Source organism: Sycon ciliatum, chromosome 1 (genome assembly GCF_964019385.1).
Source record: "Sycon ciliatum chromosome 1, ocSycCili1.1, whole genome shotgun sequence".
NCBI classification, from domain to species: domain Eukaryota; kingdom Metazoa; phylum Porifera; class Calcarea; order Leucosolenida; family Sycettidae; genus Sycon; species Sycon ciliatum.
In genome coordinates, this window is record NC_088643.1 from 29,462,508 (window position 1) to 29,487,718 (window position 25,211).

General features: G+C 48.1%; 1 protein-coding gene across 1 annotated transcript; it reads left to right on the forward strand.

Moving 5' to 3' along the window:
- On the forward strand, nucleotides 1-23,765 carry LOC135821910 (leucine-rich repeat and immunoglobulin-like domain containing-NOGO receptor-interacting protein 4). Its single transcript, XM_065334901.1, has 17 exons — nucleotides 1-900; nucleotides 5,051-5,137; nucleotides 6,672-6,749; nucleotides 8,222-8,293; nucleotides 9,127-9,198; nucleotides 9,534-9,605; nucleotides 10,553-10,624; nucleotides 13,014-13,085; nucleotides 14,049-14,120; nucleotides 14,837-14,908; nucleotides 15,717-15,788; nucleotides 16,817-16,885; nucleotides 18,185-18,396; nucleotides 18,774-19,517; nucleotides 19,920-20,090; nucleotides 20,413-20,478; nucleotides 23,233-23,765. Exons 1-17 carry the CDS (start codon nucleotides 668-670, stop codon nucleotides 23,331-23,333), a joined length of 2,337 nt encoding a protein of 778 aa, XP_065190973.1. The 5' UTR covers nucleotides 1-667; the 3' UTR covers nucleotides 23,334-23,765.
- The last annotated feature ends 1,446 nt before the right edge of the window (nucleotides 23,766-25,211 follow it).

The window sequence follows — 25,211 nt, forward strand, 5'->3', positions numbered from 1 at the left end:
TGTGTGGTAGATATCCCGACTGTGCTGCACCTGCGCATTGGCCACACACTGTTGCCTGTGGCCTGGCCTCTACTTGTATACGCGTCCTTGCTCACTGCCAACTGCACACAGTCAACTACAAAGAAGTTCATACTTGGTGCGATCGGGGCGGAGGAACACCCAGCTTGTGTGTGGATGATTGCTTATTGCCATTGGCACAACCAGCAAGTTTTGATGTGAGGACCTTCTTGCTACCGTTTTGGGCGGCGCAAGAATACACCAACGCTCTTGTGAGGTGCATTTTGGAGCGCGCGTTGTGCACTGTCGTGGTGGTCAACACATCGTGCAGTAGACGGGGGTTATCTTTCACTTTGCTTGCTTTCAGTTTCACTGTCTTGGCGTGCGGTGGCCGCATGATATCAGTGTTGGCGTACAGAGGTGGCTCGGCGGAGTGTCAGGGATAACAGTACAGTTAGTGAAGACAGTGTTGTTCGTGGAAGAAGGAGATGTGCCGTTACATATGTAGCTGAGGGTGGCAGATCAAGTTACTAAATCAGCACATCTCATCAGAACGAAGAGTAACGGAGTTCACGGTGACGTGTATACTAGTAGTGTGCACTCTTGAACGGCTCTCCCCTGCGAGAGCGTCGTCATATTCAGAGTAGCGTTGCCAGTGTCAGTGATCACGATGATCCAACTCAGACGGAGAGTACGAAACGGCGGTGATGGTGGTGGAGGAGAGATGTTCACTCTTCCTGGACTCAACGTTTGGACCGTGTGCGTGTGCTTGATAGTACTAGTGACGATAGAGACAGTCCTGGCCTGCCCAGGCCAGTGTCAGTGTAATAACGGTCAGGTTCGATGTCAAGGCGCTGGACTTCGCTCCTTACCGCAGGGAATACCCCAGCATGCCAGCCTATTGTAAGTATACTGTTTGGCTGACATGTTTGTCTAGTCTCCGTCCTCCATTCCAACGTTTGTATCTGTATTCCCAGTTTGGTCTGAATTACTCGTACATGTACATGCACATTGTACTAGTAGGGGTGGGGGTGTTCAGTATTCATGCTTTATAGGGAACAAACTGATCTTGTGGAGAATTAAAAAAAAATTCAAATTACAATAAAACGAATCAACCCTCTTGTCCCCTACCCGTAGCATCATACATGCAAGAAGGAGCAGAAGAGATCGCGTAGCTTCATCCATTAATAGTGTCTTTACTGCATGCCAAGGCAGGGAAGTTGATACTGGACCTTTTGTACATATCAGTGAAAATCGAGTCTGGAAAATGGAATTGAGATGGTCTTGGTTTGACATTGGGGACTGTTTTCTCTTTATGGATGACCTGTATGTCTCAAGTCGTGTGATAACGTTGCGTGATGACCAATCTCAATAGGATTACCATGACATACGGTTATCTGATTGCGAGGGTTCATACGTCCATGGCCACACAGTGTTATTTGTTCTCAGGCTTACTTTGCTCTCGTCTCGAGGTGCGAATTTCCGCCGGATTGCACGTATATCACTCGAAATGTGCTCCTCTTGAAAAAGTCTAAAATGTTCGTGTAGGACTAGGTCAGGAAGTCATCGTTTCAGATTGTAAACGTGTAGTCAGCTTCGCCTGAGGTGTCTGGCAGATGGTCTCCCGCAGTATATTACTACAACGGCTACGTGTAAAGGCGTTGCGCAAGTACACGAGCAGTATCGAGTTGTAACGCTAATAACTATAGTGGTGAGGCGAGTGACCTGGCATCGTGTGATTTTCAACCTTTTCGCCTCCTCTCCCCTCACCGGCCTCTCCTTTAGAAGTTGAGTCTCATCCTATGCTTACCCAAGGGTTAAAGCCGCTGATTGTTATGGGTCGCAAAGGCAGTAGTCGTATCAGGCCACATACATGTGCAAGACGAGCCTGCGTTCAACACAGCTTTGCTGTGTCGTTACTTCCTCTAACTTACATGATGTACATGTATGGATCCTTCCACTGGCTCTTGGACAAGCTAACCGATCTGCGCAGATAAAGGCCGACGAGCTAGGGTGGAAGAAACTAAGCTGAAGCATCCAATCAACACGCCAGTAGCTCCAGCCACTAACTCCCACTAGTACGTGAAGTAACCAAGTCTTAGTTCTCTTGGTACATCGTGGGATAGTTCCTGTGCATGATAGGTACTACTAAGGCACAATGACATACAGGGCCTAGGGACGTATGGCAAGACCTGCTCGACCCACAACGTACAGGAGTGCTCGATGAGTAAAGCTTTCCACAGCTCATCCACTAACCGTGCTTCCGAGTCACACATAATGAAGTCTTAGTCACGAAAGGCAGTGTTCAAAGCAGTTCACCCGCTATCTGCCGGTTTCAGTTTCCCCAGTTCTGCCTGCTTCTCCCAAACAGGCTGGCCATGCGCAAGGCCGCGCGCAGAAGCGCTACAGAAAACTAAGCCTTCACTCCCTGGTATTCAAGGAGCTCATCCGTTTGTCGGCAGACTTCGCATTTCTCTTTCCTCGCCAGTGGTCACACGGAACTTACCGGAATTCTTAAACTGCGCGCAGGCCCGGATGTTCGTCTTAAAAAAATCCCTCTTCTTTTAGCGTCGCACTTACACCGAGTATACAGTCATTGTGCATGTGTTTTGAACCGTGTCGTAACGGTGGTGCGGCTGCATGTGACGATGTCTTCATTTTCACTGGACCGTCATTTTAAAGGACTTATTCTCACTCCACATGGAAACGTGAAGCTGCGCATCCTCCTGAAGGCGAGCTTTTTGAACGCCCTTAGCTGTATGTACACTGCTCTATTGTGCTGCCTCTGCCAAGGCGATCCGGCCAGTTCTCTCTCCGGCAGACAGTGAAATCTCCGTGCGTCCCCCCCCCCTGACTGCATCCTCCGAGGTCGTCTATAAAGTAGAATACTATTGTACACACATACGTTTGGAGGTCCATGTCACGTGGAAAGCGGAAGGATAGCTAGCGACTGCCCGGCCCTGTAGGCTGTACTCATGGTACTCGCCAGCCGATAATGACTGTAATAAATAATAATTAATTATATCTGGTACTGTGATAGTGCTACTACTACTAGAAAAAGTGGAACTGACGCTATTGTTCCAGCTAGACTGAACCTGATGATTCAATGTCTAGCTAGCCACACAACATCGCACACACCGGTTGACAAAATGACAGGTCAGCCCCAAACAGGGCCGACGCGGCGACGGGGAATTACCCTACACTCTCCAAGGCAACAGACAGTGCAGTGCAGTGGCAACACGGAGTCCAGTGCACATAACTATAAGTATTAGTTCCATAAACACACAAGATAGCCTTCGCTTCCGCAGGCCACCGCTATGCCTTTACACCTTAGTGGCGAATGCAGACCTCACAAGTGAGTCAGGGGAGAGGAGGTGAGTCTCTCAACCAATCGGGCGTGTAACGGCCCATAACCCTAACGTTAGTTGGACAGAGTCAAGAAGATTCAAGACATTCACACTTCACTCTTCCTGCTTCAGCCTGTTCAGGCTTTCGAGCACGCCAAAAAAAAGAAAAAAAAAGGAAAAGCTAGAGCTAGACTAGAGAGTAGAGTAGAGTACGAATGATTACCACATTCCATGGTTATCATGGTTATGTCGTAATGACGTTTTATTCTCGACACAGACTACGTCAGTGTAGATGATGATCAAGGCTTACGCGTAGATGATGTTTATGTAGCGATGAACACAATGCGTCAGGAATCACTCAGGATACACCAGGAATATGGAGGTCATCGTCGAACCGGAGGAAATGGCAGTGCTGAGCTCGTCGTCACCTCGCCGTGACAGGACCACTTGACTCTCTGTTCTCCCCAGGACGGTACTGTGCTGTGCTGCTGCCAATACGGCAATAGACAATGCGCTGGATGGCGAATCTCAACACCCCGGTTGTGGGAGATTGAGTGGGGATCAAAATTCAAGCGGTAGATCTACGCCATAGCTGAACCGCTAAGATCACCTGGGCTTTGTAACGAGATCCCCGTGGCAGAACGCCGGACGTGTGTTTCTCGTCACTCACATGGACTAACCACCAAGGTCATAGCCCAGAGCGAAGTGGCGAAACTAAAAATGCACAGAACGCAACCAGCGGATATTGCTGAAGTGAGAATGGCAGTGGTACAGTGTAATGCAGTGCATGCAATAATAATTGGTACTTGGAACGAATACTCAACGAACGTTTGTAATTTCCAAAAATGTGTTCACTACCAATGATTGTAGTATCAGTGTAGTGATATGGCTGAGGCCAGGGAGTACAGTAAACATGGTAGAACTGCCCAGATCCGGGTTGCAGGCTGGGACCGAACACTGCCCGTAATAAGGAATTGCCCCTAACTCAGAACTTACATACTTTTCTTTTTCTTTTTTTCTTTTATTTCACCTTCCCGTGGCCAGAGAATATAGGCCAATATGGAGGGAGGGGGCGGTAGCCAGCCATGGCAGTAAACAAAAACAAAGCAAAAATAAATAAATATTACACATTACTGGAGGCAAAGAGAAACAAATCTGGATGAAGAATTACTTACCGCACGCACGAAAATATTTTTATGCTAATCAATATGACTGTTTTGGGGCTGTTTTTCGTTGAAAAGCCGTTTTGTGACTGTAGATGGGTGAGAAAGGTGTCCGGATTTTGGGACGTTCGGATCTGGGCAGTTTTACTGTAGTACAATATCGGTATCATAATATGTGTTTCATGGTGCGGACAGCGGGAACAAGGCGAGGACGCACTGTATGGGAAACAAGGCGAGGACGCACTGTATGGGAAACAGTCGCCTTGTTCACGCTGTCACCATGAAAACATGTTACCTATGGCAGGCAAGGCTTGCATATACAATGTTACCTATGGCAGGCAAGGCTTGCGTATACAATACCGATATTTTACTCTACATCGGGATTGTACTCCCTGGCTGAGACCGGCCTTGCTGCTGACTACATTGGGGATACGTCGAAGTAGTCTGTGCAGTACTTGCTTAGTTGTATCTCGCTGCATATCCACGTGGTGTGCCAGTGGCTCATGTGTTTTCCTCCTCCGCCTTGTTTTGTGCATTCCCCAGGGATCTTCAAGACAACTTCATCAATGAGCAGACATTGAGCATGCACGGTAGAGGTGGTCAGCTGAGAAATTCTATGCTCCTTCACATGTAAGCATACAGGTCACGGTACTGATACACACTGCAGCCAGGGGCATAGGAACCGGTGCGGCAGGTGCCAAGCCGCACCAATAATTTCATCTTGTGATCTTTGAAGCAATAAAATATGGGTTATTTGGGTCCAATTTTCCAAAAGCATTTACGGGGGAGGACCCCCGGACCTGCATCTCTTCATCACCGCACCAATGTCGAATACCTTCAGACACCCTGACTGCACAAAGATGGCTAGCGTTGAATCCTGGAACAAAAATACATTGTTCTACAGTCCTGGGCAGAGAATTTCGACCTCATGATTATGTTAGCGTGGTCCTAGCACCACACACACACACACACACACACACACACACACACACACACACACACACACACACACACACACACACACACACACACACACACACACACACACACACACACACACACACACACACACACACACACACACACACACACACACACACACACACACACACACACACACACACACACACACACACACACACACACACACACACACACACACACACACACACACACACACACACACACACACACACACACACACACACACACACACACACACACACACACACACACACACACACACACACACACACACACACACACACACACACACACACACACACACACACACACACACACACACACACACACACACACACACACACACACACACACACACACACACACACACACACACACACACACACACACACACACACACACACACACACACACACACACACACACACACTGTGACACACTGCTCTGCACACTTGAGCATAGTGCTACTTTATTCATGAGGTTGGATTTCTGTGCGGGCCACAACTCTAGTTTCCAGCCTAGTACATGTACATGTACATGAATACCGGTCCCGGAAATAGGACTCGTGAAATGTGAACGTGGACATCACCATCACCCTGACTGTGTGTATGTGTGTGTGTGTGTGTGTGTGTGTGTGTGTGTGTGTGTTTGTGTTTGTGTGTGTGTGTGTGTTTGTGTGTGTGTGTGTGTGTTTGTCAGCTACTTTGAAGCAGGAGCATAGACAGGAGGTTGTTGTGGTGGTGGTGGTGTAGGTGGTGGTGGGGAGGTTCAGATGAGTTTTCACTGACAGTTTTCCCATTTGCACCTTTCCCTCAAAGTAATGAATATGACAGTCAGTTTGTGTACATCTACATGTATATTGTAGAGCTAAGACAATTGAACCGGCGAAGCGGTGCGACATGCATTCACAAGATGCGCTCTGCAATACTGTTCAAGGTCGTGGTCACATATGTCCTTATGGGTGCTAGGAAAGTTGAAGAATGCTAAGAGATGTAAACTGGGAGTGAGGGATTAGCTATCACGGTTGTGTTTATCCCCCCTCTCCTGCATGGATGCCAGCTGACGCACGCCACCCATAGAAATATACTAATGAATTCTCCAGCAGTTCATCAGCACACATCGACTGATCTATTTCATGTGTCGGATGCTGTCTTGTTCATTCTCGGCTTCTGTGCTGCAGTATACTGGAGAACAACCACTTCCGGGTTCTGCACAGCAATGTGTTTGCCGCTATCAACGGCCGCGCCCTGGCTATACTGTGAGAATCACCACTAAAACCAAAACTTATTCCCGCACATGCTGTACACTAGTGTACACCCAGCAGCAGCAGCAGCAGCTCTATCTGCCCTATTCACCCTGTCTATGATGGACAAAGCATAGAGACCCATTACCCACATGCACCGGTACTTGTACACGTGTACATGTATGGAACACATGTTTTCATTACAAATGCCAATAACTAAAAATGCGCAGGCTGACGTGACTACTCACAGTACTACTGGCCATTGACTCACAGTACTACTGGCCATTGACTCACAGTACTACTGGCCATTGACGTGACTACTACTGGCCATTGACGTGACTACTACTGGCCATTGACGTGACTACTACTGGCCATTGACGTGACTACTACTGGCCATTGACGTGACTACTACTGGCCATTGACGTGACTACTACTGGCCATTGACGTGACTACTACTGGCCATTGACGTGACTACTACTGGCCATTGACGTGACTACTACTGGCCATTGACGTGACTACTACTGGCCATTGACGTGACTACTACTGGCCGTTGACGTGACTACTACTGGCCATTGACGTGACTACTACTGGCCATTGACGTGATTACTACTGGCCATTGACGTGACTACTACTGGCCATTGACGTGACTACTACTGGCCGTTGACGTGACTACTACTGGCCATTGCCGTGACTACTACTGGCCATTAACGTGACTACTACTGGCCATTGACGTGACTACTACTGGCCATTGACGTGACTACTACTGGCCATTGACGTGACTACTACTGGCCATTGCCACGGGCTCACTGTAGGAACTTCGCTGTTTTCATGGTTTTCGGTTGTCATGTCCGGACTACCCGGACTACTAGTAATCTGCTTGGACAGGTCAACCCGAACAGCGGTGCATGTCTATTATTGATTGTACCGGCATTCAGTCAGCTCTGCAACTATCAACCCCTGACCGAACATGGGAAAGTAATACTGATAAAACGTTATTTGCGAGTTGTCATTATTTGTGAGGTTGAAAGTTTAATATGGTGCAGTCAAATGGTTACTTGGTCTGAGGATAGTGTCGTATTCGCGTGTTGCTATACCCAGTGTTGCTATACCCAAGGGTGTTGCTATACCCAATGGTGTTGCTAGCTATACCCAATGGTGTTGCTATACCCAATGGTGTTACTATACCCAATGGTGTTGCTATACCCAATGGTGTTGCTATACCCAATGGTGTTGCTATACCCAATGGTGTTGCTATACCCAATGGTGTTGCTATACCCAATGGTGTTGCTATACCCAATGGTGTTGCTATACCCAATGGTGTTGCTATACCCAATGGTGTTGCTATACCCAATGGTGTTGCTATACCCAATGGTGTTGCTATACCCAATGGTGTTACTATACCCAATGGTGTTACTAGTATTGATGAGGTTGACTATACATGTACACGTGTACAATGCCCCATTCACTGCTCTGCGCTGTTCTTCTAGGAATCTGCAGAATAACTGGATCGCACAGATTGCGGGTGGTGCCTTCAGGAACTTTGGCAACCTACGTCAGCTGTAAGTCACTCAGCACACACACGCACGCACGCACCCCCCCCCCCCCCCCCCACACACACACAGGCGCGTAGCCCATGAAGGGCACGGGGAGCATGTGCACCCCCTAAATCTATTGGCCTTCGTCCAGTACATGTAACTTATGTTCATGTTTGGGCTAAATGGCCCAGGGACCGCAGCTTAGGGCCAGCTGTGAGCCCAGAATTGACTGTCATTGTGCAAAGTCGAATACTATTGTACTTGTAGGTAGCTGTACTCACGGCTGCATTGCCGTACTTGTACAAATAATCTGTCCAATAATAAACCTACTGCTGTTGAAAGTACAAGTTCCTTCACGGATATTTCCACGGTGGAACCCCCCCCCCCCTAAATAATGGGGTTAGCTACGCCCCTGGCGCATTTCGTGAAGGATATGTCATATCCGGCCCAAGTTGGTGGATTCGTCTGGCTATGATGCCTATAGACCACTGGTACATGCATGTGTGTCACTGCTACATTCTCCCCTGGCCCCTGCCATACAACATTACCTTTGTGTACTGCGCATACAACCATTATCTTAGGCTTGCATCTACAACACTGTGGAGGGCAAGCGAATAATGTATTCTTATTTGATGTGGTAACTACAGACCCTCGCAGCATCATTACTAGGGCCTATATAGTACACTCTGCCAATACTCCCATGCTACAAGTACACTACTATCCTCTTTGGTCCTCTCCTGACGGTGGCTACAGTCTGCTAGCTGAGAGTGTACATATCCATGTGGAGTGACTTGAACAGGCTGAACATTTGGAATCATGAAAATACATTCTCACGGTCTGCAATTGTGTGTATGCAGGCTGCTGGGAAACAATCGTCTTCAAGCAATCTCGCCGGGTGCTTTCCATGGTCTCAGGTCCCTTACAAGCCTGTAAGTGAGAATGCTTGAACTGGCGAGTATTGACTAACATAGTAGCGTGCAGGAATAGGTTCATAGCTTACCAGCCCCTGAATCTAAGTATCCTAGTCTCGACTGTGATTGCAGGGCCCGCTGTCATGACATGAGCAGGTGTTGAATATCGTTACTTGTGCATGAATGGTCTCGGGTTGCTGATTTGAATTCCTTTTAACGAAGTTGTTTTCAACGGTATGGGCTTGATATGGTCAATGGAATTCTGAGCTATAATTATACACCCCGTGCCCGTCGCCGTGGTGTATTTAGTATTATGTGTGTCTTGATATGTGGCATGGTATGTTGTGCTGCAGACAAATGGACCAGAACCTTCTGACTCACATCCCTTTTGGCCTCTTCAACCCAACACCCCACATCATGGAACTGTAAGTACTGTGCACGACACATGTCACATGTCACGGTTGTTCACTTGACACTCAGTTAGGCTGTCGGAGTTTTCAGCATCTGTAGGAACGCCACCACCCTTCAAAGATCTAACTAAGGCGCAGATGCAGCTCCTAAAGCGGTGGGAGGTGAGTAGATCAGCCCACCAGCAAAGTGGTCAAAGACCGAAAATCGCATTCGCTGCATTCATGTTTCCCTCGTGCCATGCCACTTTTGAAGTTCCCAATTAACTTTGGCCCACAGCACGGCTGGAAAAATCCTCCGCTTCCAAGCAGGATATGAACCTGGTACCCTCTGTTTCTCAATCATGGCCTTAGACCATCCCACTATGCCTGCCTGCAAGTATTGTGCAAGGCCGCAGTAAATCATCGAGTAGACACCCGGCGTGCAGTGCCGACGGCTATAGACAGGATAGTATTGGGGGTCAGCCCGGTATAACTGTACCTGGCTGACCCACTGGGTACAACTGTACCTGACTGACCCACCGGGTACAACTGTACCTGGCTGACCCACCGGGTACAACTGTACCTGGCTGACCCACTGGGTACAACTGTACCTGGTACCCACTGGGTAAAACAGTTGCTGTACCTGATACCCACTGGGTACAACTGTACCCGGCACCCATCTCCTGAGCCAGGTCATCTACCCCCGGAGGTCAAGACTCCACAATACAACACTCATAGCAATAGTACATAAGGTCCCAAGATTGTGCAACTCTGGATACCCTTTCTATGGGGTCTGCTGCCGACGGCGGAAACTCACATCACGTGGCAAGCTGAAGTGGATTACCAATAGATCCGCTCGACCTCAGACAATGAATGCGATTGAAAGGTTTCCTATGAAAGATATGACCCCCCCCCTCTCTTCCAACTGGCAATACCCAAAATGTGCTAATTACAGGACCACTTTTTGGATTTTCTTTCTACAGGAGTATTAGCCGTAATAGACTTCAAGCGCTCTCTGGATGTGTGTTTGCCAATTTGTCCATGCTTCGCGACTTGTGAGTACCTTGGGACACTGTGGTAAACTGTGAACTTCTTCAACTGCAGGGTGCTTATTCAAATAATTCCAAGTCTGATTGCCCTGTGCCCCATTTTCACAATGGATGATCAATTCTCTAGTTTACATTCAATGTGGGTGGTGATGAGTTGAGTTATGGCTGAGTCTCAGGCTCGTTCGAGTGAGACGACGTGATCAGGTGCAGGTCTATGCAGAGTAAATGCACCTGCTATCTGGTATCCATAGGTTTTGTCACGATTGGTATCCATAGGTTTTGTATTGGTATCCATAGGTTTTGTATTGGTATCCATAGGTTTTGAATTGCTTCCTGTGAGAAACCGAAGTCGTGCATGTTCCAACTAAATGCACTGCAGCAATCAGTAAAGAACCTACCGACTACGAAAGGTACGAAGTGACTGCAACTAAAACAACTAACATCAAGAACATGAGAACAACGGAAGATATAGAAAGCGAGAACAGCAGGACAGTGCGTAGATTATTCATGCTCGGATACGGTACGATGCACACAGAGAGTGTGCTCAGGTTACACACTCACACATAAATGGTGATAACATGTGAATGCACAAGGGAGGGCATAGAAAGGTCAACCACTGATCTGGATTGTACATCCGTAACCAGTGGTAACAGTGGTCAGTTACGGCTAGGCTATAGCATACAATGCGTGTAACAACCATGAATGAGTCTCGGTCGACCTACCAGGCATGACCCGCACTAATGCACTGGACTACAACTATCAAAAACAAAAGAAAGACTGGAATATTCTAGAACAAATCTAACAGTGCAGGTAATCCGTTTTGTGTAATATAGATTTATCCCACGCACATTCCTTATGCTAACAGTTGCATGCACTCATAGCTCACTCCGCAGAGGCAGTGTGCCTAGAGTGCTGAAGGTTGGTGATGCGCGGGGTAGAGTGCAGTACACAAGCGACACACGAAGGAAAGTAGGGTTTTTTGTTGTTCAAACCTTACTCCTGTATCATTCCTTAGTTCATGCACCATCACCAGCATACTGCACCATACTAGCATACTGCACCATACTAGCCTGCACTGCACCATACTAGCCTGCACTGCACCATACTAGCCTGCACTGCACCATACTAGCCTGCACTGCACCATACTAGCCTGCACTGCACCATACTAGCCTGCACTGCACCATACTAGCCTGCACTGCACCATACTAGCCTGCACTGCACCATACTAGCCTGCACTGCACCATACTAGCCTGCACTGCACCATACTAGCCTGCACTGCACCATACTCATGATACTAGCCTGCACTGTACCATACTAGCATACTGCACCATACTAGCCTGCACTGTACCATACTAGCCTGCACTGTACCATACTAGCCTGCACTGTACCATACTAGCCTGCACTGCACCATACTAGCCTGCACTGTACCATACTAGCCTGCACTGCACCATACTAGCCTGCACTGTACCATACTAGCCTGCACTGCACCATACTAGCCTGCACTGCACCATACTAGCCTGCACTGCACCATACTAGCCTGCACTGCACCATACTAGCCTGCACTGCACCATACTAGCCTGCACTGCACCATACTAGCCTGCACTGCATGCACCATACTAGCCTGCACTGCACCATACTAGCCTGCACTGCACCATACTAGCCTGCACTGCACCATACTACTAGCCTGCACTGCACCATACTAGCCTGCACTGCACCATACTAGCCTGCACTGCACCATACTAGCCTGCACTGCACCATACTAGCCTGCACTGCACCATACTAGCCTGCACTGCACCATACTAGCCTGCACTGCACCATACTAGCCTGCACTGCACCATACTAGCCTGCACTGCACCATACTAGCCTGCACTGCACCATACTAGCCTGCACTGCACCATACTAGCCTGCACTGCACCATACTAGCCTGCACTGCACCATACTAGCCTGCACTGCACCATACTATTACTAGCCTGCACTGCACCATACTAGCCTGCACTGCACCATACTAGCCTGCACTGCACCATACTAGCCTGCACTGCACCATACTAGCCTGCACTGCACCATACTAGCCTGCACTGCACCATACTAGCCTGCACTGCACCATACTAGCCTGCACTGCACCATACTACTAGCCTGCACTGCACCATACTAGCCTGCACTGCACCATACTAGCCTGCACTGCACCATACTAGCCTGCACTGCACCATACTAGCCTGCACTGCACCATACTAGCCTGCACTGCACCATACTAGCCTGCACTGCACCATACTAGCCTGCACTGCACCATACTAGCCTGCACTGCACCATACTAGCCTGCACTGCACCGGCACACCATGTACAGTGTACCATGTACCATGTACCATACTATGTATTATTAATTTTCTTCGTTGCACAGGGAATTGGATCACAATGCTTTGGGAAGAATTGACGAGAATGCCTTTGCTGGTCTGTCTAACATGCGCAACCTGTAAGTTGTCTGTGCTTTGAAAGCGGCTTACTTCGTTAGACTCTCAATTACGTCATAGTTGCGTCAAATTAAATAAAGAAAAGAACCTTGAGTTAAAAGCGAGATGTTGAGCATCAGAGATGAAATAGTCGGTAGCTGCCTTTTTTCATGGCACCTGAGAGAAATCCTGATTGCACGGGGTTTGAACTTGTAAGCATTCACTTGGAAAGCACGGCAATGCCCGACCAACTCCTTTCTGCTGTTTTGTGAGAAAAATGGCAGTACTTTATGTGCTTGAAATCCCCTCAACCGCTTATGCACTCATGCAACCAGGCAGCCAGGGCATCCACACAGAGGCTACCATATCCTAGCTCCGTTAAGCAGGGACTGGAGAACTTCTTGCCACCAGTCAGGATCACGAATTACAATGTCTCTTCTCTTAGAGTAAAGAAAAGGACCAAGGAACTACAAGTTACGCTATAATGTCCACCGGTTACCTGACGATCAGCTCATGCGATAACCAAGACGTGCTAAAGCCGATAGCCAGTTAGTGATAGAATGTCAGTACTGTCGGTCAGTTTTGTGCAATGTTATCGCATGAGCTGATTGTCAAGTAACTGGCGGTATTAGTGGACCTTATAGCGTAACTTGTGGTTCCTTGGTCCTTTTCTTTACTGTAAATTAATCCTTGGCTCCCCATCTGGCTCTTCTCTTAAGCCCAATTTATGCATGCTTCATTTTGCATACGGGTAACGTGTTACACCACCTGTCGCTAGGAAAAAGTCGATTTGACTTCAACTTGATTTGCCCATTGCCTAACCGTTGCCATACGCATTGCGAAGCATTTCCTCAGTTTTCCTGTATGTGAAATCAAATATAGATGGATCACTTCTGGTATTGTAATGATTGTTGCAATACTGAGTAGGTGACTAGAGGTTGGCTGGTTTATAAATTATTACATGTTTCTTCTTTTCTCTTGCCCAGGGACCTGGACCGTAATCGCATCACTACACTGCAAAGCTGTCTGTTTGCAGATCTGGTTAGCCTTGTTACACTGTAAGTCTGTGTCTTTTATTTTTATTTATTTTTTACTATTGAACACTCACTGCATGATGAACTAAAATGAGGAGAAGAACTCGACACAATGGTACATATCCAGCAGGACGGAGTGGGTGGGACCTGTGAAGCTCAGCCGACCAAGGGTCTCGGCATCACAGCTGCACATGTGCACCAAAGGAAACAAAATGGGGAGTGGAAGGGCGGGGAGGGGAGCAGGAGAGCACTCTAAGGGTAGGAAAGAGAGGAGGGAGGGGAGGAAACCAGGAAACTTGTTATTCCAAGATATGAGTGCAAACAAGTACGCAACAAGTACAAAGATAGCAGTATCACGCGTGGTACATGATGTGTAGCACACTTGCCCACGTGAATGTGGCTCTGGAATATCACTGAGTGTGATGCTGTCTGTGGTGATACGCCCAGCATTCCGCACTTCAGCACTGGGAAAACATCTGACTTGGATGCGTGTCACGGTGGTTATCCTACTGCACTCAATCCTCCATTGGGTTGTGTTGTCTTGGGTTATATGGGCTTCAAAAAAGTCAGTGATGCAGTTTAGGCGTCTTCCTGACCGTGATCGAGGAGTCAAACCTGATATTACTAGTATTCCGCGGCTGAGCCCTTGTCTAACATAGTGAATCAATCAGCTGACTGCTCTCATGGCCTGATTACAGTGGACGACATTATGCATTGCATTCTCACTTTTCACTCTGCAGGGACATCGATCACAACTTGATTCAACAGGTACACCCGAACGCCTTTGTAGGCCTCCAGTCCCTCCAGCAACTGTAAGCACTGTTGCCATGGTTACAAATGGATATTGGATCGGTATATTATAGCTAATGTCGGTACATGTAGCACGGTGCTGGAACTCAACTTGTTCAAACTACTGCGCTTTGTTAGTGTTTAAAAGAACGATTACCATTGAAATATGTATGGTGGATGTGCAGTAGAATCCTTCAGTAATACTAGTACACATTTGAGGTGAGGGATGCACTTGGCAAGAGTGATCTACGGGTGCTACTGTAGACATCTGGTCCAGTCTGCCGATATGGTCAATGGATATTAAAGACCCCTTGATGATCGTAGTTTTAACTCTTTGAGGACTACAGCACGAAGGCTTTCCAAATAACACACTTTTGCAGTTATCAGTTCATCAGTCATATTCTTACTCTGACCTTGCCGTTTTTGTGATTCTTGTGGGGGTTGAAATGGCCTTCAGTCGCAAGCTGTAAATCTCATGTTCGCAACACCAAGTCGGGTCTGTATGTACTGGAACAGTTACCGTGACATTGTATGCTTACCAAATTTCTTGCTTGTGCACTCGGCTTTGGGCATGCACAAACGTCAAACATACACCCAGGCACGCATGCACCCCCCCCCCCCCAATCACGCATGCCCCCCCCCCCCCCAATCAGGTATGCCCCCCACGCTCACCATACTGTGTTTGGTAAGTATGGCTGGTGGGTGTTGTCGGAGCTGGCCATAATTCCGACATGCATAGTGACAGTGCATACAGTTCGGTGCTAACCTAATCTACTGTCTTGGAAATCTGCCATTCCTCTTTCTTTACCAATCCTTGCGGTCCATGCCCAGGAACATATTTCGCAACCGGATCACAAATCTACCGAATGGTGTATTTGCTGAGCTGCCGCATCTCTACTACATGTAAGCATGGCCACTGAGCAATTGGTACAACATGTAAGCCTTGCCACTGAGCAATTGTTACTACATGTAAGCCTGGCCGGCCACTGAGCAATTGTTACAACATAACTACAGTGTACACGGCAATAATTCATGAGTGGCATGAGTGTCCCCGATGCAGTAGAATGACATGTAACATTGCCATTGTCTGCTTGCGAATAGTAGTGATTGTAAAATAGCTTTGAAGTAGTAACTTTGCCGGAAGCACTTCCATTTTCTTCCAACTATCCTTGAAGAAACTCCCCAGTATCTCATTACTGTTGGAGAATCCTTTTTAAATCTGTGCTTACGTGGATGCCCAGCCCCCCCCCCCCCCCCCCCCCCTCTCTTCCGATGGTTTATGCCCGGATTGCCGCTGATTTCAAAGTGGCTTACAGTGTGTACCACGCCTTCTCTGGTGAAGACCCATGCAGAAAGTTAGCAGATCATGAACACAGCCTTTACAGTAGCAACAACAATAGAAAGAAAAAGCGGGCTTGCCAACTGACAATCGCTCTATCAACTCGGAGTGAATAGCAACTGAATAGAGCGCAGCGGAGGACGTTCAGGTTGGTTGTAACTCTGAGTTTCATGCTGTTAGGCAATCATCAGACAACTGAACTGGTGCAACTGTGTACTAATACATGTAAAAAACAAACAATAGGAGGGCAGAGAAAGTGTTTTACAACGAGTTTCACGCACTAAGCGATCATCAGAAAACAGTAATGAGAAATCTGGAACAGAAATCTGGATCAGTATTTCTCATTACTGTTTTCTGATGATCGCTTAGTACGTGAAACTCGGAGTAAAAACACTTTCTCTGTCCTCCTATTGTTTGAACCAGCTCTACCTCTCGGTATTGAGCACTCTCTTGGACAGCCTGGAACCTCTCTGTTTTACTAGTACATGTATATTGGTGACAGTATAGAAGCAGTCCGCATACTACATGCCGCATACACCAGTGTGTGATGCACGATGACATCATCTTTGATTTTCTACTTTCTGGTGCCCAGTGACATCAGCCAAAATGGGATTAGTCAGTTAACACCGACAATGTTCAACGACATCAGCAACATATCTCTGTAAGATTGGCTCCACGGTGTATTTTAATTTCATTGTGTTTCCTTTCATCTCAGTGTGTCACAGTGTACAAGCATGTGTCGGTGGAGGACATGCATATGTGTATGTATGATCCTCTGCCGGGTGAATGCCTGTGTGTGTGTGCGCGCGCGCGCGCGTGTGTGTGTGTGTGTGTGTGTGTGTGCATGTGTGGCTAGTTCGGTTGGCGGGTACACTTATGCCAGATAGCACAGGGGCGTAGCACCCGCTACGACTGGTACGACCGTGGCCGTACCACTTTTCGAAAAGTGTGGTCCGGCCGGAACGTGCAAAACCGTAATAAAAAAATCAGGATCCATCGATGCATATGCGCATCAGACTTTGACCTTTTTCTAGACTCGTAGATCTGTTATGCATCTGCAGTCGGACTGAGTCTACTGTACTCGACTCGACTGCATGCACACTGCGCCAGAAGTGTGTGTGAAGTGTGCCAGAAGTTCCCAGAACGCAGGATTTTGTGTCTTTTTTACAAAATTTTCCCGGGGGAGGTCCCCGGACCCCCTCCAAAACGGCCTTCAGCCGCACCGACCTTCGGTCGTACCACTTCCAAAACCCCTCCTATGCCCCTGTAGCATTGGGTCTGTTGCCAACGGGCTTGGCTGCTTGAAGGTGTAATGTTGTACTTGCCACCTTTGTTGGTTTCAGGGTTCATATACTATCTATTTGAAGTATACATACCTGTTAACCATGGACTTCTTCTTGCTAGATTAAACTCTTGTGTAATCAACAGTGCTAGTGAAGCTTATAATATTATCAGTTCCACTCTGATTTAGCCACCTACACTAGTCGTATGTATTACCTTAACCAGGGGCAGGGGTAAACACAGTTGGATCCCGGGACGGATACAGTACCCTGATACTGTCAATCCTTTTTCTGCACCTTGTCCTCACCCACTTACTGAGGTGCAGTGAGCCCATAAGTGGGATCATTTCCAAGTCCACCCATAGTTTTGGGGATTTCAGGGTGTGTCCGGCGGCCGCTGGGCGGTTCAATAGCCAATTGAGTTATCTTTTCAAGATTCCTTTTCCGGCCTAATCTCGGCTCTCCCATCTCCCAGGGAGATGCACGTGACCAGTGTTTGGCAGTGAGCACGTACAAGTACAGTTGTGTGTTTGTGTGTATGTGTGTGTGTGTATGTGTGTGTGTGTGTATGTGTGTGTTTGTGTGTGTGTGTGTGTGTGTGTGTGTGTGTGTGTATGTGTGTGTGTGTGTGTGTGTGTGTTCATATGCCTGTGTACCTGCTGCTCTCGTGGTGTGTGTAGACGTCTGGAAGGCAATCCTCTCCTTTGCAACTGTGCCTTGCTCTGGCTGCAATGGCTGGCATGGGGCAATCAGAACAGTCAGAACCACCAGTGGCAGAGCAACTGGGGTAACAACAACAACAATGGCCAGCAGCACCAGGTTGAAGGTGCTGTCTGCTTCTCACCACCGCAGATGCAGGGCAACAACCTGGATGGTTCGCAAATACAATGCAGTAAGTCACCGGGTAACCATGGTAACACTGCTCTAGCTATTGTACATCTACAAACATTGTACTGTGACTGTTTCATGTTACCACATTGAATGATAATGATTACAAATGTACATGGAGGATGGGGATCATGGAGGATGGCATAATAGTACTGGCCTGAGGCCCTTAGCATTGTTCTCTGAACTAGATTCGATTACTAAGCTCCATAGATGTTCCACCGGCAGCAATGATCTATAGATATCACTTGCATTTTTTATAACTGTGTTGGTTCAGGTTTCACTTGCATGATCTTACATGCCGGCTGCACAGTGACTTGAACCAGTCACTTGACTTTGTTCTCGGATCCTTCTTGTTTCTTGTTTCCTCTGCTGCTGCCATAGATCTACCACGATCCATGACCGTTATGCCGGCTCAGCTAGTCATTCGTCCTCGTGGCAGTGCTCATTTTGTCTGCTTGCAGGCGGTACAGGGCCATGAAGTGCAGTGGATGCGCAATGGCCAGCACATTCAGCACAGGCCAAACGTCATCATGAACGAAGGCCTGCTGAGTATTCGACATGTGACACAGCACGATGCAGGACGTTACACATGTACCTCTCACGGACAAAACGGCAACACTGGGCACATGGGTGGTCAGCCGGGAATGCCCGCGTTTGGTCCTGGTGTGGGCATGCCCCCTGGAGGTAGGGGCATGCCCCCTGGAAGTGTGGGCATGCCCCCTGGAGGTAGGGGCATGCCCCCTGGAGGTAGGGGCATGCCCCCTGGAGGTGTGGGCATGCCTGGAGGTAGGGGCATGCCCCCTGGTGGAGGTGTGGGCATGCCTGGAGGAGTAGGTCAACCAGGAATGGTCATGGGTGGACCGGGCATGCTTCGGGGTGGAGGCTTCTCTGGTAGTCCTGGACAGTTGCAGAATCATTTTGGACGGCTGGAGCCACTTCAGGTACAGTCAACAAAGGAACCCGCACTTCAAGTGCAGACAGGAAAGGACGCAGCAAAGGAACCACTTCAAGTGCAGACAGGAAAGGAACCAGCAAAGGAGCCACTTCAAGTACAACAGGCAATGCCTCCCGGACAACAAGGCGCAGTGAGTCAAGGTGCGCCTGCCGGAACGCTCACAGTTAGAAGTAAGTATGCCATTGTAGTGCCTGAGTGCAGTCTAATGTATTGGATGGCATTACATACATGTATGAAGCATGCGTGCGGTATATCCGAGGCAAGGTGCAGACATAAGCTGTATGGCCCACGGTTTCAGACACTTGATGATCTCTGTCATTATGGTATTACGGAAGTATCCAGTGTATGGTCAGTACTGAGCAGAAGTGTGTGCATGCGACACCCATTGCAGTTCAAAGGTGGTGTTTGTTGAACAGCTGTAGAAGTGTTTATGGTGCCCACCTTCTCCATTGCTCTTAAAATCATTAATTCCAGTGTTGTAACTTGTAATCCACTTTAGCATGGACTAGGCTACATGATTGTAATTTTTCATTTTCACATTATCGTACATGATTTGTTGTTGCTCTTAACAGACACACGCCCTGCAAGTCATATGTGTACGGCGGCTGCCACAACACTCTCACAACCTGGTAACCAGCGACGAGCGACACTGATTGCAAGATGTAGCTCATACTCAGGACCTGCTCACGCTCAACAGCCAAACATCCTGGCCCACGGTGGTGATGTTCCTGTTGATGGTGGTGGTAAGCTTAACAGAGACATAATGCACAGGCATCATGATCCCCATAATTCCTAATCGTGCCACATCTGCTGGCTATATGATACTTAGTCAGCCCCATTGGAGCAGATGATGTCAAGAAAGTAGCGAAATCCATTCTCAGGAGTGAGATACTAGTATTAGATGAAATTGCTCCTAGAACATTCTCTTTTGGCGATCGGCCTTTGCTCAACCTTTTGCTTCTATATTTGCAGTTAGACAGACACCTTCTCTTGACTGCTGATACGTGTTATTCACAAACGTGACATTTCTTGCCTTCTTGTGTTCCATGTGTTCTGTGTTTCAAGGTGCGATGCCACCAAACCTACCCGGATGGTCAGCATGTGGTCCTGATTGTAGAGGAACAGCCACGAGTAAGTTATGCCTTCACAGTGTGATTGCGTGAGTGCTTTCGGGATCAGTGTGAAGCCAAAACAGGATCACCGTGGCGTTTCAGTTTGCCGCACAATATTCTTGCAGCAGGACAGGATTGGTACAGGATTGAACAATGTATTCTGCCGCGGACATGCAGGGGGGGGGGGGGGAGGATCTGTCCAAAGTTATAACGTTTTCATTCACTGTGACTGTTTTTACAGGCCTGCTTCAGAGCTGCATTTTTTCACGAAAGGCTAGGCCGCCGAAACTGCCTATGTGACTTTCACATCGGCTCTTATTAATCCAGCACACCTAATCCTACATGTAGGATTAAAGGGGAAGTATACCTAACAAGCGAATTTGGGCGAGCCCATTGACGCGGGAGCACAAATAATAATAATAATAATAATACCCTAAAATCAAATTTTCACCAGTTGTAGTCTTCTGGGTGCTGAGTCGAATGGTCTTGGTCCGAGGAAGCTGCGACGCTCCCTTCCTACTTGAATCCCAATCGAACTCGCGCACTTCCACCGAAACTGGGTGACTGCGCCCTACTAGATGGGGATTTGTATGCACAATGTCACTAAAAGCGCCATTTCGTTCTTATAAAAGCACGGATGACCGCGATTGGCCCATATGTTGTAGTCTTTTGGACGCTGAGTCGACTGGTTTTGGTCCGAAAAGGCTGCGATGCAGCGTTCCTCCTTTATTCCCAATCGAACATGGTTGAACAAGCGGTCACGTGCTCCTGGGTGCCCAAATCACCTGGTCACCGCGCCAGCAGGCGACAACTTTCACACCAAGGTTCAACTCGAGTTCAACTCGAGTGACAGGACTGCACCCAAAAAAGGTCAAACAGGCTAGTAAGTTGTACCCTGCAGGCACGGTGACCAGGTGACTGGTGTACGCAGGAGCACGTGACCGCTTGTTCAACCATGTTCGATTGGGAATAAAGGAGGAACGCTGCATCGCAGCCTTTTCGGACCAAAACCAGTCGACTCAGCGTCCAAAAGACTACAACATATGGGCCAATCGCGGTCATCCGTGCTTTTATAAGAACGAAATGGCGCTTTTAGTGACATTTTGCATACAAATCCCCATCTAGTAGGGCGCAGTCACCCAGTTTCGGTGGAAGTGCGCGAGTTCGATTGGGATTCAAGTAGGAAGGGAGCGTCGCAGCTTCCTCGGACCAAGACCATTCGACTCAGCACCCAGAAGACTACAACTGGTATACTTCCCCTTTAACTTTTGTTCGTTAAAATTGAACTTCAACACAGTTTATATGTGTGAACAAATTAATTGACTTGGCAGCATGTCATGCACAAATATGAAAAGCATGATGGACATTTGCCACCCGAGAATAGCAAAAAGCAGCTATTCAACTTAGAAGGCTAGATTCTAGTCAAGGCGCATGCCGACGTTGCATCTCCGGGGGTGAGGTGAGGTGGGGTAGGGGATAGTCAGCACCCAAAAATGGGAACTGATAAAGTTATTTTCCCGAGTCCACATCCGTGATAGTCTTGGTTATGGGTGTTACTCAATATACACACATATGCCGAGCCATCCATGCATATCTTCACATTGGTCAACGTAGGCAACCACCGCGCACTTTCACTGGCATTTTCGCTATCTGGGCCCAAAACTAGAGCAGCCATGTTGTATCATATTCCTATTGATGAACATGGAGAAGAAGTGCCTCCTCTGGGCAGACCAAATCCACATCAGTTTAATGTGTCTACTTTCACTCCTGGTGTCCCGAAGAATGCTGCCGGAGAGGGGAGGGGGCATTACAGATCCTCTTGCTCAATGCTCCATTTGGAACTTGAGCAATATTGTCTTCTCCGTGGTTTCGATCACCAATAACAACTACATTTATGTCACTGCCACTACCTTCATTCTTTTGATCATCCATTGTCACAGAAAGTCCCGGGGCAGAAAACAATAGTGACATGCCAAATCCTACATGTAGGATCACAATTTTGAGAAAACCTCACTTCCAAACTTGGACTGAAAATTGAAATTCACAAGACATGGGCAGCCATGCCAATATCCACAGCCACCCCATGAGACTCAGAATACTATGTAATTTTCACGAAACGAAAAAGTTTAGTTATGACTCTCCTCCACCCACCCATCTCCCTGAGCGAGAAATATATTGACTTGACAGCTAGAGTGGATTGAACGAAACTCTCCTCGACCCACCCACCCATAAACGGAACTTTTTCGTTTGTGTGAAAGATGGATAATTATGGACAGTCCCTCTAACAAACAAATGACTTGTATCAAACGGTACAAACTGAAATGCAACGTTTGCCTCCAAGGAGGCGCTTGACATTAAGCATGTGTATACATATACTTGGTACGTTCGGGCCTGGTTTAAATCTGGCTTTGGAAATTTTATTTTTCATTGCTATCAGGTTCGGCCTCATTTCCTCTGTGCTGCGCTGATGTGTCCACAAAGGACGAAGCAGTTCTGTGTCCGCAGATTGAGTACTTGTACATGTAGTATACCTGTGGTACAGTAGACTGTTGCTGCTGCTGCTGCTGCTGCTGCTGTTGCTGCTGCTGCTGCTGCTGCTGCTGTTGCTGCTGCTGCTGCTGTTGCCGCTGAGCATGCCAAACGTTAATCTGCAACACCCTCGTGTTAACTGTTAGCATGTTGTCTAATTATCCCTTAAAATGCACATCGTTGTTGTTGGTAATGCTAAAATAGTAATGTTGCTGCTGCTGCTGTTGTTGTTGTTGTACTACAGGATGGCGTCCTTCCAGCTGGCTCCTACTTTGCAGCATGTTCATCTCTCTGTTAGTGCAGCGTGCAAACCGGCTTGGCTTTCCTGTACCGTTTGTGACTTGAACAGCAATTGTGCGATGCAGTCACAAACACATTGAGCAATGTAATGTCGCATTGCCTGGTACATCACCACAGCATTAATTCCTGAGTACCTTGAGAGTCTTGATGATGTTGAGTGCCGAGATAGCTTGGCTGTAACTGATCATTCTTCAGCCAGTGAACGGTCGGCAGTGGAGACCAATCAGCTTGCTCCTTGAGCTCCGGCTTATTTCTTATTTCCTGTCAGGCTTTACACTGATCATTCTTCACACACTAGGCTATCATGCGGTGACTTGATTGAGTTCTACCTTGTCAGTGACCATTCTAATTATACAATGTACTGGATGTTTTGGTAGAGGTCCTCTTGTATATCAAGCTGAGGATACAACTGTTGTAGTATCATACTGCCTGATGCTCATTATTATTTTTTGAATGATCACACACCTTGAATCTCAAGCCTGTCGTTGATGGTCATAGAATAGCAGTGTGTGTGTGTGTGTGTGTGTGTGTGTGTGTGTGTGTGTGTGTGTGTGTGTGCGTGGGTGCGTGCGTGAGTGTATGAGCACAAGTTGCTAGCTGTTCGCTATCATCGCTTCCGCGATGGGCAGGTCTGAAGTCTGAGGCGTGTGTGTGTGTGTGTGTGTGTCTGTGTGTGTGTGTGTGTGTGTGACGGTGTGTGTGTGTGTGTGTGTGTGTGTGTGTGTGACGGTGTGTGTCTGTGTGTGTGTGTGTGTGTGTGTGTGTGTGTGTGTGACGGTGTGTGTGTGTGTCTGTGTGTGTGTGTGTGTGTGTGTCTGTGTGTGTGTGTGTGTGTGTGACGGTGTGTGTGTGTGTCTGTGTGTGTGTGTGTGTGACGGTGTGTGTGTGTGTGTCTGTGTGTGTGTGTGTGACGGTGTGTGTGTGTGTCTGTGTGTGTGTGTGACGGTGTGTGTGTGTGTGTGTCCCAGCTACACTGTAGTTTGGTTCAGTGATGGGTACACTTATGCCAGATAGTGTTGGGCCGGTCTGTTTTGGAGTGGCAGCCCATTTTTAAAAAAGTCACACGCACTCGCAGGGAGCCTACGGTCTTGCCCCAACGGCTCAATGTGCACTGTGACATTATCAAGCCCCCAGCCAGCCAGCCAGCCAGCCAGCCAGCCAGCCAGCCAGCCAGCCAGCCAGCCAGCCAGCCAGCCAGCCAGCCAGCCAGCCAGCCAGCCAGCCAGCCAGCCAGCCAGCCAGCCAGCCAGGGATCGATGCCCAGATTTACATGTAGCTAGTGCATCATGGGCCGCGGGATCATCATGTGCCGGGATCCAATTACTTATTTCCGATATGTTCAGCTGTCGTGTTGCATCTCTCACAGTCTTGATGTACACTGTGACATCATCAATGTAGATGTACATGAGCTTGAAAAGCACACGGCATGCAGTCGTTGGGCTGAGGCAGGGAGTCGTATAAACCCGGTCCGAAGTTAGTTTATACGGGGTGCACTCGGCTTCATGGCCTTCGACAACGCGGTGAATGTACGCCCATTCGGCAGGAGAGAGACCGGGTAAACGCACAATAAGCTGCTCGTGGGTATGCTTTAGCAGCATCAGGGAGGTGTGGTTAACCCACAATGCTACTTTGCTGCTGGCAAACTGCTGTACACCCGCTTCATCACCCATGCATCCTCCTAGGAATCGGCTGGATAGTGTGACTTCCACCTGGAGGTCGCTGAAAAGGTCTTGTGCCTCCTGCAGGAGCTGAGGTTTGACAATCAATCAATCTTGTTGGGCTCAGCAAAGTAGCCATATGCTGGACCAATTTTAAAAGGCTGCGCCAAGGATCTAGGAGTAGTAATAAAACCGGCTTTTTAGTTTTCGCTGGGCTAGGCTACCCTCGCCGTTAGGCGCTGCATCTGCCACCCTGGTAGCACCG

What these genes read in the sequence shown, in the direction of transcription:
- LOC135821910 (XM_065334901.1), top strand. Translation starts at nt 668, where the DNA reads ATGATCCAACTCAGACGGAGAGTACGAAACGGCGGTGATGGTGGTGGA. An exon ending in TTTGGCAACCTACGTCAGCT is followed by an intron (nt 8,294 to 9,126) that starts GTAAGTCACTCA and finishes GTGTGTATGCAG; the next exon opens with GCTGCTGGGAAACAATCGTC. An exon ending in CTGTCTAACATGCGCAACCT is followed by an intron (nt 13,086 to 14,048) that starts GTAAGTTGTCTG and finishes TCTCTTGCCCAG; the next exon opens with GGACCTGGACCGTAATCGCA.